The 12,806-nt window shown below is 47.1% G+C and overlaps 1 protein-coding gene across 1 annotated transcript in view; it reads left to right on the plus strand.

The window, feature by feature from the left end:
- The first annotated feature begins 12,204 nt into the window (after nucleotides 1-12,204).
- Nucleotides 12,205-12,806, plus strand: part of MEGF11 (multiple EGF like domains 11) — a 495,160-nt gene continuing 494,558 nt past the window's right edge. The window contains 1 exon segment of the mRNA XM_060260232.1: nucleotides 12,205-12,324. Within this exon segment, the coding sequence (XP_060116215.1) occupies nucleotides 12,209-12,324 (116 nt within the window). The 5' untranslated portion in view covers nucleotides 12,205-12,208.

A 12,806-nucleotide genomic window follows, 5' to 3' on the forward strand; every position in this document is an offset into this window, starting at 1 on the left:
GAGTTATCTACCATGACCCCAAGATCTCTCTCTTGGTCAGTCTCTGCCAGTTCACACCCCATCAACTTGTATTTGTAGCTGGGATTCTTGGCCCCAATGTGCATTACTTTGCACTTGGCCACATTGAACCGCATCTGCCATGTTGACGCCCACTCACCCAGCCTCAACAGATCCCTTTGGAGTTCCTCACAATCCTCTCTGGTTCTCACCACCCTGAACAATTTAGTGTCATCCGCAAACTTGGCCACTTCACTGCTCACTCCCAACTCTAAATCATTTATGAACAAGTTAAAGAGCATGGGACCCAGTACCGAGCCCTGCGGCACCCCACTGCTTACTGTCCTCCACTGCAAAGACTGCCCATTTATACTCACTCTCTGCTTCCTATTACTCAGCCAGTTTTTGATCCACAAGAGGACCTGTCCTTTTACTCCATGACTCTCAAGCTTTCTAAGGAGCCTTTGATGAGGAACTTTTATCAAAAGCTTTCTGGAAGTCAAGGTAAACAACATCTATTGGGTCTCCTTTGTCCACATGTTTGTTCACCCCCTCAAAGAAATGTAACAGGTTAGTGAGGCAAGATCTTCCCTTGCAGAACCCATGCTGAGTCTTCCTCAATAACCCGTGTTCATCAATGTGCCTACTCATTCTGTCCTTGATAATGGTTTCTACCAACTTTCCCGGTATTGAAGTCAGACTGACTGGCCTGTAATTTCCCGGGTCTCCTCTGGAACCTTTTTTAAAGATGGGGGTGACATTTGCTACCTTCCAGTCCTCAGGAACGGAGGCAGATTTCAATGAAAGATTACAGATTTTTGTTAGAAGATCCACAAGTTCAACTTTGAGTTCTTTCAGAACTCTCGGATGTATGCCATCCGGACCCGGTGACTTATTAGTTTTTAATTTGTCTATCAGTTGTAGGACCTCCTCTTTTGTCACCTCAATCTGACTCAGGTCTTTCAATACCCCTTCCAAAAATTAGTGGTTCTGGGGCGGGCAAAAAGTTCTCATCTTCCACAGTGAAGACGGAGGCAAAAAATTCATTTAGCTTCTCAGGCATTTCCCTATCCTCCTTCAGTAATCCTTTTACCCCATGGTCATCCAAGGGCCCCACTGCCTCCCTGGCTGGTTTCCTACTTCTAATATATTTGAAGAAAGTTTTATTGTTGGTCTTTATGTTTTTTGCAATATGCTCCTCATAGTCCCTTTTTGCCTGCCTGATCACAGTCTTGCATTTGATTTGCCAAAGCCTGTGTTCCCTTTTATTAATCTCACTTGGACTGGTTTTCCACCGCTTAAAGGAGTCCTTCTTACCTTTTACAGCTTCCATTACTTTGTTTGTTAACCATGCAGGCCTTTTCTTATGCCTGTTTGTGCCTTTCCTAACTTGTGGTATGTATTTTATCTGAGCTTCTAGGATTATAGTTTTAAATAGCATCCAAGCTTCCCCAAGGGTTTTGACCGTATGTACCTTTCCTTTCAGTTTCCTCCTCACATGCCTCCTCATCTCAGTGTATTTACCCCTTTTAAAGTTAAACGTGGTTGTGGCGGTCTTTTTGGACAACTCCCTATTTATACAAACGGTGAAATCAATAATATTATGGTCACTGCTCCCAAGTGGCGCAATCACTTTTACATCTCTCACCAAGTCTTGGGCATTACTTAGGACCAAATCCAGGATCGCCCCACCCCTGGTAGGTTCTGAGACCATCTGCTCCATAGCACAGTCATTGAGAGCATCAAGAAACTCAATCTCTTTCTCTTGACCAGAACACATATTGACCCAATCAATCTGCGGGTAGTTAAAATCACCTATTACGACACAGTTTTTACGTTTAGCTGCTATCTTTAAGCCTTCCATCATATTATAATCGTCCTCTCTCTTTTGATTTGGTGGGCGATAACAAACTCCCATAGTTACATTTCCTTTTGGGCCCTCTATTTCAACCCAAAGCATTTCTAAAAGTGAATCTAATTCTCTGATCTCAGTCTTACTGGACCGTATATCCTCTCTGACATACAGAGCCACCCCACCTCCAACCCTTCCCTCCCTATCCTTCCAATATAGCTTATATCCAGGAATCACCGTGTCCCACTGATTCTCCTCATTCCACCAAGTTTCTGAAATTCCCACAATGTCTATGTTTTCTTCCAACACTAAACATTCCAATTCACCAATTTTACTTCGAACACTTCTAGCATTTGCATACAAACATCTATAATTTCCCAGGCGAGCTAGGCCCGCCACCTTCCTCCTGCCGCCTCGAGACTCTGGCAGACAGTCCATATTGTTTGTCACCTTCACAGTGCACAACTCTGGTCCGTTACCCGGTAGGAAAATAGCAGCTAACCCTTCATCTCTTTGAGACGTGTCCTCCCGAACCAGAGACATTTCATCTCCTGTCGGCTTTCCCCCAAGATTTAGTTTAAAAACTGCTCTGCCACCTTTTTGATTTTAAGCGCCAGCAGCCTGGTTCCATCCGGGGACAAGTGGAGACCGTCTCTTTTGTACAGCTCCCGCTTGTTCCAGAAAGCATCCCAGTGCCTAACAAACTTAAACCCTTCCTCCTTACACCATCGTCTCATCCACACATTGAGACTTCTAATTTGTGCCTATAACTATAATTATAACTGCAGGTTTTTTTTTAAATTACCAGAATACCTCTAAGCATGAAACATTCTCTGTCCCCATCACTGTTGATCCTTAAGCAGAATGATCCATAATCAGGTTCTAGCTAGCTCTTTCCTATCCATTTTACTATAGTGAATGCAAAACAGAGGGACTCTGCTCTCTGCCTTTCTCAGCCTTCCATCCTTCCGAAGTTGGTAAAATGAGTCCCCAGCTTGCTGGAGGGTGGGTGGGGGGGAGTGTAGATGACTGGGGAAGGCAATGGCAAACCACCCGTAAAAAGTCTGCCATGAAAACGTTGTGAAAGCAACATCATCCCAGAGTCGGAAACGACTGGTGCTTGCACAGGGGATGACCTTTGCCTTTTTAAAATGCTATCAGAATCTGCCCTTGTAGCCTTACAGGATTGATACATCCTTTCACGCTCTGTTCAAATGCAGATTTCTTTTGAGATGATGAGGGATTACTATATCAAGCCTTTATTCAACCAATGGTTTCCCCCCTCCCCTGTACTCCAGCTCTTTTGACAAGGATCCTAAGATCACTCTCGCAATCATGAAGTTTGTCTCAGTCCTTTTAGCCCTGGCATCAAAACAATAAGAAATGTCTTCTGCTGCTCAAGATTGATGAATCGATGAGCTTCTGAGGGTACAAAAAGTAAAGGAAAACTGCAGCAGCATCTTAGAGTCCAAAAGGAGTTTCCCAGGGTAAGCTTTCAAGAGTTTAAAGCTTCCTTTTCCATCTATGAGTCCTTATCCTCCCTGGCTGACAAAAGGGAGCCTGGACTGAGAGCCAGTTTGGTGTAGTGGTGAAGTGTGTGGACTCTTATCTGGGAGAACCAGGTTTGATTCCCCACTTCACCACATGCATCTGATGGAGTGACCTTGGGTCAGTCGCAGTTCTTGAAAGAGCTGCTTTCTCAAGAGCAGTTTCTGTCAGAGCTCTCTCAGCCCCAGCTGCCTCACAGGGTGTCTGTTGTGGGATAAAGAAGGGAAAGGGGATTGTAAGCCACTCTGAGTGAAAGGTGGGTATAAATCCAGTCTCCTCCTCCTCTCAAAACCTTCTGCCAGAAAGGTCTTGTTGGTTTCTAAGGTGCTGCAGGACTCAAGTCTAGGTATTTCCCTGCAAGAGTTGCCTAAGCAAGAGAGAGGAGCCAGGTTGTACTGCAGGCCTCTCCCTTCACTACTTGCAACCATGGTCAGGTGCAATGTTCCCTCTAAGCTGCAGAGACGTAGTATAAAAGTATTAAAAAGTTATTAACGAATGATGCTTGAAACATTATTTCAAACTTTTGAGAGACAGCTGTGATGGAACTTGGGGGAACGTTTTTGAGATTCCCTGGTGGGACTTCTCAGGCTGAGTCCTTGGTTCTTTGGGTCACCAGAGTGGGCTGTGTTTGAGCCCTGTGCCCACTAGTAGGGGTGTGCCACTTGGAAGCCAGCTATGAATTGCTGCTGGAGAGCACTCTGTCTTGAGAGCAGCTGTGAGCACAGGAAGGTGCCTTATACTGAATGGAGAGCCAGTTTGGTGTACTGGTTAAGTGTGCGGACTCTTACCTGGGCGAACCGGGTTTGATTCCCCACGCCTCCACTTGCACCTGGTGGAATGGCCTTGGGTCAGCCTTAGGTCTCTTATCTGGGAGCACCGGGTTTGATTCCCCACTCCTCCACTTGCAGCTGCTGGAATGGCCTTGGGTCAGCCTTAGGTCTCTTATCTGGGAGAACCAGGTTTGATTCCCCACTCCTCCACTTGCAGCTGCTGGAATGGCCTTGGGTCAGCCTTAGGTCTCTTATCTGGGAGCACCGGGTTTGATTCCCCACTCCTCCACTTGCAGCTGCTGGAATGGCCTTGGGTCAGCCAGAGCTCTCTTATCTGGGAGAACCGGGTTTGATTCCCCACTCCTCCACTTGCAGCTGCAGGAATGGCCTTGGGTCAGCCAGAGCTCTCTTATCTGGGAGAACCAGGTTTGATTCCCCACTCCTCCACTTGCAGCTGCTGGAATGGCCTTGGGTCAGCCAGAGCTCTCTTATCTGGGAGAACCGGGTTTGATTCCCCACTCCTCCACTTGCAGCTGCAGGAATGGCCTTGGGTCAGCCAGAGCTCTCTTATCTGGGAGAACCGGGTTTGATTCCCCACTCCTCCACTTGCAGCTGCTGGAATGGCCTTGGGTCAGCCAGAGCTCTCTCATCTGGGAGAACCGGGTTTGATTCCCCACTCCTCCACTTGCAACTGCTGGAATGGCCTTGGGTCAGCCAGAGCTCTCTTATCTGGGAGAACCGGGTTTGATTCCCCCACTCCTCCACTTGCAGCTGCTGGAATGGCCTTGGGTCAGCCAGAGCTCTCTTATCTGGGAGAATCGGGTTTGATTCCCCACTCCTCCACTTGGACCTGCTGGAATGGCCTTGGGTCAGCCATAGCTCTGGCAGAAGTTGTCCTTGAAAGGGCAGCTGCTGTGAGAGCCCTCTCCAGCCCCACCCACCTCACTGGGTGTCTGTTGTGGGGGAGGAAGGGAAAGGAGATTGTGAGCCGCTCTGAGACTCTTTGGAGTGGAGGGTGGGATATAAATCCAATATCTTCTTCTTCTTCTTCCGTTGAGGTCACTATTTACTCAGACAGGCAGCAGCTCTCCAGGGTCTCCTGCAGAGGTCTATCAAATCACTTCCTGCGGGGTCCTTTTTCAGCTGAAAACCAGGGGTTGAACCAGGGATCTTCTGCATGCCAAGCAGATGCTCCGCCACTGAGCCACAGCCCCTCCCAAATGTACAAATGCACATGAATAGACCCTCGGTCCACCAAGGTCAGTCTTGTCTACTCAGACTGGCAGCAGCTCTCCGGGGTCTCAGTCAGAGAAAGGTCTTCCATATCGCCCGCTGCCTGATCTTTTTAATTGGAGATGCCAGGGATAGAACCTGGGACCTTCTGCATGCCGAGCAGATGCTCTGCCACTGAGCCACAGCCAAACCACATGGCACTTTTTTGTGACCTGTCGCCCTCTGCTAATTCCATTATGTAACAAACCTTTATTTTTTAAAGAAATGAAATTAATGTAATTACCTCAGCAATCTCATTGACACCAGGCTATTCGTCCACTTCCATCCATCAGTTTCATCAGAATGAGATGAAAATGTCTTCCCTCCATTAACCTACTAATTTTAGCAGGAGCCCTTTTATTATTTTTTTTATAAAACAGAACTCCACTAAGTGCCCCATTGATTTATTTTCCTGTGGTTCTGCTTTATGCAAAGTGCTCTCTGAAGAAACCACTGTGTTGGGGTTTTGTGGGGAGAATTTGCAGATAATCATGGTGTCGGTTGTAGATAATGCATCTTCGTCAAGCTAAACACCTTCTTTCCTCCCTGCCCTTTCCCCCAGAGGAACAGAAGAGGAAAATGAGTGAGTTGGCCAGGGTCTAGGGAGTGAAGGACTAACTAGGGTAGTATCTGACCCATGGGTGGTTATTTCTTTCTGCTAGAAGAAGAAGAAGAAGATATTGGATTTATATCCCGCCCTCCACTTCAAAGAGTCTCAGAGCGGCTCACAATCTCCTTTACCTTCCTCCCCCACAACAGACACCCTGTGAGGTAGATGAAGATATTGGATTTATATCCCGCCCTCCACTCCAAAGAGTCTCAGAGCGGCTCACAATCTCCTTTACCTTCCTCCCCCACAACAGACACCCTGTGAGGTAGATGAAGATATTGGATTTATATCCCGCCCTCCACTCCGAAGAGTCTCAGAGCGGCTCACAATCTCCTTTCCCTTCCTCCCCCACAACAGACACCCTGTGAGGTGGGTGGGGCTGGAGAGGGCTCTCACAGCAGCTGCCCTTTCAAGGACAACCTCTGCCAGAGCTATGGCTGACCCAAGGCCATGCTAGCAGGTGCAAGTGGAGGAGTGGGGAATCAAACCCAGTTCTCCCAGATAAGAGTCCGCACACTTAACCACTACACCAAACTGGCTCTCCAAATCAGTCTCAGAGCGACTTACAATCTCCTTTATCTCCTTCCCCCACAACAGACACCCTGTGAGGTGGGTGGGTCTGATAGAGTTCTACAGAAGCTATGCTGTAGCTAGAGCTATGCTGGCCAGTAATATCTGGACAGCTATTTAGACTTCCATGCTGTCCCCTTTAGAGGAGGGGTAGACGATACAAAGACCCCAAAGGGTGATTGCATTTTCCTTCCTGGGCAAATGGCCTGCCTTGCTGCAAGGAACACTGCATGGAAGATTTTCAGTCAGTTGTGGCCAACCAGGGGGATGCCATATAGCCCACCGACACCAGAGAAGTCCGTCTTGGGTGTGAATTACTGGGACAGTTTTATTTTGCCCCTGAACTTGGTGAGGAGTAGAAGAAGGTGTCAGCTTGTATACATTGAAGCCTACTTTATGGCTTGATCTGTTTATTTACTGTGAACTAACCCTATAGCTTTCGCTTTACTAACCTTGGAACTAGAAGGGAATGTGAGAAGTGGCCTGGAGGGGGGAAGCCAAAGTGCCAACAGGTGTTTGATGTGTAAAACAACTAGCTGGTTCCCAGGCGCCCAGCAGGAGTGAGCGGAGACATGCAAGGCCGTTGCAGGGGAGGAGAGGCTGCTATGTCAGTGGGAGATAACAGATAGGTGCCCTGGCTTTTCTCAACAGAGAAGCCCCAGTTTTATTGTGGGAAATAAGTTAACCCCCCCCCCATCCTTTGATGTGTATCCATATATCCTCATGCTTGCACCCCTCTCGTTATTAGTATCAACGAACCTGCGTAGTGAAATGCATTGCTGTAATCAATAAAAGGAAACTTTGTTTTTAACAAAGACAAGCCTGCTTATTGTTGAAAGCTTCAGTGTCCCTGCGCTGACAGAAGGAGGGGGGAGCCCTGTGGTACAGAGTGGTAAGCTGCAGAACTGCAATCCAAGCTCTGTTTACAACCAGAGTTTGATCCTGGCAGACGTTTGGTGTAGTGGTTAAGTGCATGGACTCTTATCTGGGAGAACCAGGTTTGATTCCCCACTCCTCCACTTGCAGCTATTGGAATGGCCTTGGGTCAGGCACAGCTCTCATAGGAGTTGTCCTTGAAAGGGCAGCTTCTGTAGAACTCTCTCAGCCCCACCCACCTCACAGGGTGTCTGTTTTGGGGGAAGGACATAAAGGAGATTGTAAGTCGCTCTGAGACTGATTCAGAGAGACGGGTGGGGTATAAATCTGCAATTCTTCTTCCCGGTTCAAGGTTGTCTCAGCCTTCCATTCTTGTGAGGTCAGTAAAATGAGTCCCCAGCTTGCTGGGGGTAAAGAGTGGATGACTGGGGAAGGCAATGGAAACCAGCCTGTAAAACGTCTGCTGTGAAACAACTGGTGCTTGTACAGGGGACTACCTTTATCTTTTTAGTAGAAGAGGGATGGCAGGAGCAAGGCTAAAAGAAGGGGAAAAACTGGGGAAATGGAGAAGAGGCTACAGCCACTTGACTTAAAAACGCTGAACTAAAATTCTAATCACTCTTTTTTGTGGATGGGTGAGGGCCAAATTAGTTGTTACGGTGTCCCTGAGTCTGACCAGTGGATGACAGCACCCTGCAAGAGATGAACTCAGACGCTTTTAAAATGTGAGGGCCTAATTCTGATTGGGCCTGCAGCCCGAGGGGACCAGTTGCCCTTGTGGCCTGGACACCTTTTCACGTGTTTAAACAGCCCACATTGGCACATGAAAAGAAGAAGACTGCAGATTTATACCCCACCCGTCTCTCTGTATCAGAGACTCAGAGCAGCTCACAATCTCCTTTCCCTTCCTCCCCCACAACAGACACCCTGTGAGGTGGGTGGGACTGAGAGGACTCTCACAGCAGCTGCCCTTTCAAGGACAACCTCTGCCAGAGCTATGGCTGACCCAAGGCCATTCCAGCAGCTGCAAGTGGAGGAGTGGGGAATCAAACCCGGTTCCCCCAAATAAGAGTCCACACACTTAACCGCTACACCAAACTGGCAAAAGGTGTGTGTTGGGAGAGGGCGGAGAGCACCCTGTCCTGCTGCCCTGTGGCCCAATCAGGATTCGGCCCTTGTAGTGTAAGGGTTTTGCAGGAGAGGGAGCACAGGTGAAGGCAAGCTTGACTCCAGGTGGGCTTGGCTTCAGGGGATTTAAGCACGGGGAAGAAGCAGGAAGGGGCCAGCAGCTGGAAGCAGGATGGGAGCAGAGAAAGTGGAGTCAGGGCAGCATGGCTGTAAACAAAGACCTTAGTAAATGGCCCTGCAAAGCACCTTGCATATTCCTCATTTGTTCACACGTGGCATTTTTAAATGTCCTGAGATCACCTCTAAAATGATGGCGGGAGGAGAGGGAGAGAGAGATGTTCTGTGCTCAAAATACCTGAAGGTCATAGGTGTGGAAAAGAGCCTCATGTTTGGTGCATTTTTAAAGTGGCCAGGGTTTGCTCTGCAGAAGAGGGGTGTCTAACACTGGAGAATTGTCTTTGCAAGCCCTGTTGCGTCTGGCTTCCCTGATGTGCTTAGAGCTCTCTTCTGAAAGAATCCTCCACAGAGCAAAAAAATGGTGTCTGAGATACGCTTGCACCAAGCACTTACCTGGCTTTTTAGGGCAAATGAGGACTTTCTGAAGACAGGTGGACTCCTCTCTTTTGTAAGAGCTGAGAATCCAACTTTTTAATCTCTTTGGTTATATAGTAATCATTTTATATTTCAAGGATTTATCCGCTTTGCTATGACATGCATGAACCTGCTAAAGTTAATGAGTGCAGGTTTCTTTCTTCAGTAGGTCAAGAAACAAAATATTATAATGACCTGGTGGTTTGCTTTAAGAAAGATGAGGTTTTTATCTTCCACTTGAATAGAAGAAAGGAAGAAGCCAGTGGCTTTCTGTGCCTTCAAGTTTCTTTTTAAAGTTGTAATCCTCTGAGAGAGAAGAAGGAAGTCTTTTAACTAAAGGGGTTGGGGAATAGGGCACGAAATCTCATGGGGGTTTTAAATAGTTGCGTGTAGATCAAGGTAAACAGGTTCCAGCTCCTCCTTTTTTTGGTTTTCATCGTTTGCATTTCACTTTTCTTTCTTTGTAAAAAAAAAAGAGAGTCCCCTCTTGTGCGAGAGGAATTGTCAGTAAGTGTAAAACCTGCTGCTGCATGGAAGCTGTGTTATGGTTTCTTGGAAGGAGACAGCGGATGCTTCCTATAGAATAGACTTGCTTCATTAAAATTCAACTTATATGACCCCTCCTGGGGGTGTTCAGGGCAAGAGACATTCAGAGGTGGTTTGTTTTTGCCTGCCTCTGTGTGGCAACGCTGGACTTCCCTGATGGTCTCCAATTCAGGTACTAACCAAGGCTGACTCTGCTTAGCTTTTGAGATTTGAAGAGATCTGGGCCATTCAGGTCAGCCTTCCACTTCATTAGTGCCTTGAAAAGGTCGTTCCTTGACTACGTTAGCCATTTCTGCTCATTTCTCATCCTTCTGCAGATTCCGTTCTTGTTCTGCCTCAGAGTTCTGTATCCCACAGAAGAATCCCATGGAGGTCAGTGGGAGGAGGGAGCCAGGAAAGTTCCGTCCTGCCGTTGGAAAATTCAGACTGATTCCCCACTAGCCTTATGCCGCTCTCATGCTCCTCTTCTCCGCGGGGCTTCCGTCGGATTTCACACTCTCTGCCCCGGGGCTGAAACTAGCTTTGTCTTTTTCGCAATGCAAACAGAAACTGGTTCTTAGAGGATCTTGTTTGCTGCATGAAAGAGGCGGGGCAAGTTGCAGCCCTGGGCAGAGGGTGTGAAATCCGATGGAAGCCCCGCGGAGAAGCGGAGAGTGAGAGTGGCATAAGGCTAGAGGGAAATTGATCTCAGTCTGGATCCAACCCCAAGAAGAGAAGAGTGAGAGTGGCATAAGGCTAGAGGGAAACTGATCTCAGTTTGGATCCAACCCAAGTGCTTTAAGGCTTATGTTCTAGGGGACCAAATGAGTTTGCTTGTCAAATAGCACACATACACAAAAATTTCCATTCAGCAGCTGGGAGGAAATCAGTGGGGAAGAAGAAGAGTTGGATTTATACCCTACCCGTCGCACAGGTGTCTCAGAGCGACTTATAATCTCCTTCCCTTTCTCTCCCCACAGCAGACAGCCTGTGAGGCAGGTGGGGCTGAGAGAGCTCTGAGAGAACTGCTCTTGAGAGAACAGCTCTGAGAAAACAGTGGCTGATTCACCCAGGTGGCTGCATGTGGAGGAGTAGGGAATCAAAACCAGTTTTCCAGATTAGAGTTCACTGCTCTTAATCGCTACTCTGATCTGGCTCTCTTCAGTGCCAAGAAGTAGAATTTTCTTAGCATCGAAGCATTCAAATGTTCTGTCTATTCCTGAAAAGGCAGCCATTTTAGGAGGTTGTTGGTTGTTTTACATTGTGATGATATTTTCTCTGGTAGAAGGCTCTTCCATCCTTTGTTAAGCAGTACATTAGGACTAGGGATGTGCCTGTATATCCATCAAATTGCTACTACAGAATTTGTTGATCGAAAGTTTATACCCTGAAAATTTTGTTGGTCTCTCAAGGGGCTATTGGACTGGAATCTGGCTGTTCTACTGCCAACCAATATGGCTACCATCTGAAACTGTTGCCATTATCAATAATTAGATTCCTTTCTCAGGTAATGTCCACATCCACAAATAGATGACCTAATAAACCTGTGAATGGTTCCATGGGGGTTAAATACTCCATAACCGTCCCCCCCCCCCCAGTCTGTAATTATAATTGTGCCCCAGAATTTCTATAATTTTGCACAAGACCACCAACCATGTATAAAAGTGCTGAATTTCCCCACAATGATTTCCATTGTAACCGCAAATACTCTGGCTGTAGAGCAGGGGTGTCAAACTCATTTGTTATGAGGGCCGGATCTGACATAAATGAGACCTTGTTGGGCTGGGCTGTGTATGCACTTATCTAAAATTAGGTCGCAGAGATACAAACTTTATAAAGGACAAAAACACAAAGATTTTTTTTTTTAGAAAAAACTTAAAATAAAACCTGCTTAAAATATTATCACTCGTTGGTCTTAAAGGTGCTCTCTTTGTATCTCTCATGGGATCCAGGGAACTGGGCAAAAGAAACTCTGATTCTTTCCTTCCTTCCCCAAGGGACCAGGAGGAGGAGGAGCCTCAGTCAATAGAAGGAAGAGAGGTTTGGCTCAGTAGCTCTGCTGTGGGATTGAGAGAGCCTGGCAAAGCAAACTCTTCCTTACTTCTTCCTCCCCAAACTCTCCCTTCCCCCTTCCTCAGCCAATGGAAAAAATAGAGGCTTTGCTCTGTAGCTCTTGTGCGATTGAGCAAGCCTGGCAAAGCAAGCTGTGATGCAGAAGGAAGCAAGAGAGAGGGAGAAGGAAGCAGATGACAGTCAGTTGCTTGCGGGCCTGATAGGAGCCCTCCGGGGGCCTGATTCGTCCTCTGGGCCACATGTTTGACACCCCTGTGTAGAGCATGAAGTCTGGAAAGATAATCTGGATGCAACCTTAGTTATATTTTTGATTGTCCACTTGCTAAAATATGCAAGTGGTAGGGAGCATTGGCTTGTTGGTTTTAATTCAGTTCTGTTCTCTGTCTAGAACCGAAGATGATGTTCTGCCTTCTCCTGTGGTGGAACTTGAAAGTTCTGGCCCTCTCTTTGCTCCTGAAAACTACCACCTCCTTGAACCCGGATGACCCCAACGTCTGCAGCCATTGGGAAAGGTAATATGTTATGAGCAATGATGTCTCTCTAAATAACCATTGGGTCTCAGTCAATGGGTATGGTAAGCAAGCTTTCTAGGTCTCATTGTTTCTAACAAGTGAGTTAGTTTAACCTGACAAGTAAAGCCACAACACATATAGGAAGCCACTTATACTGAATCAGACCCTTGGTTCATCAAATATTGTCTGCCCAGACTGGTGTGACTCTCCAGAGATTCAAATGGGACCCTTTCACATCACCCACTCCCTGATTCCTTTAAATGGAGATGCTGGTGATTGAACCTGGGACCTTCTGCATGCCAAGCAGAGGCTCTGCCAAAAGCTGTAAGCCACAGCAAGAAATTCTTAGTCTCCTACTTCTTGTTTTTGGTAGCCTGAAAGGGAGATAAAAAGATCTGTTGCTTGCACACAGAACAAGATGGGCGAGAGGTGAGACACAGATGAATAATTGTTATATTTGTTAGCCCAGGACTGAACATGGA

This window comes from Heteronotia binoei, chromosome 19, assembly GCF_032191835.1.
Source record: "Heteronotia binoei isolate CCM8104 ecotype False Entrance Well chromosome 19, APGP_CSIRO_Hbin_v1, whole genome shotgun sequence".
NCBI lineage: Eukaryota > Metazoa > Chordata > Lepidosauria > Squamata > Gekkonidae > Heteronotia > Heteronotia binoei.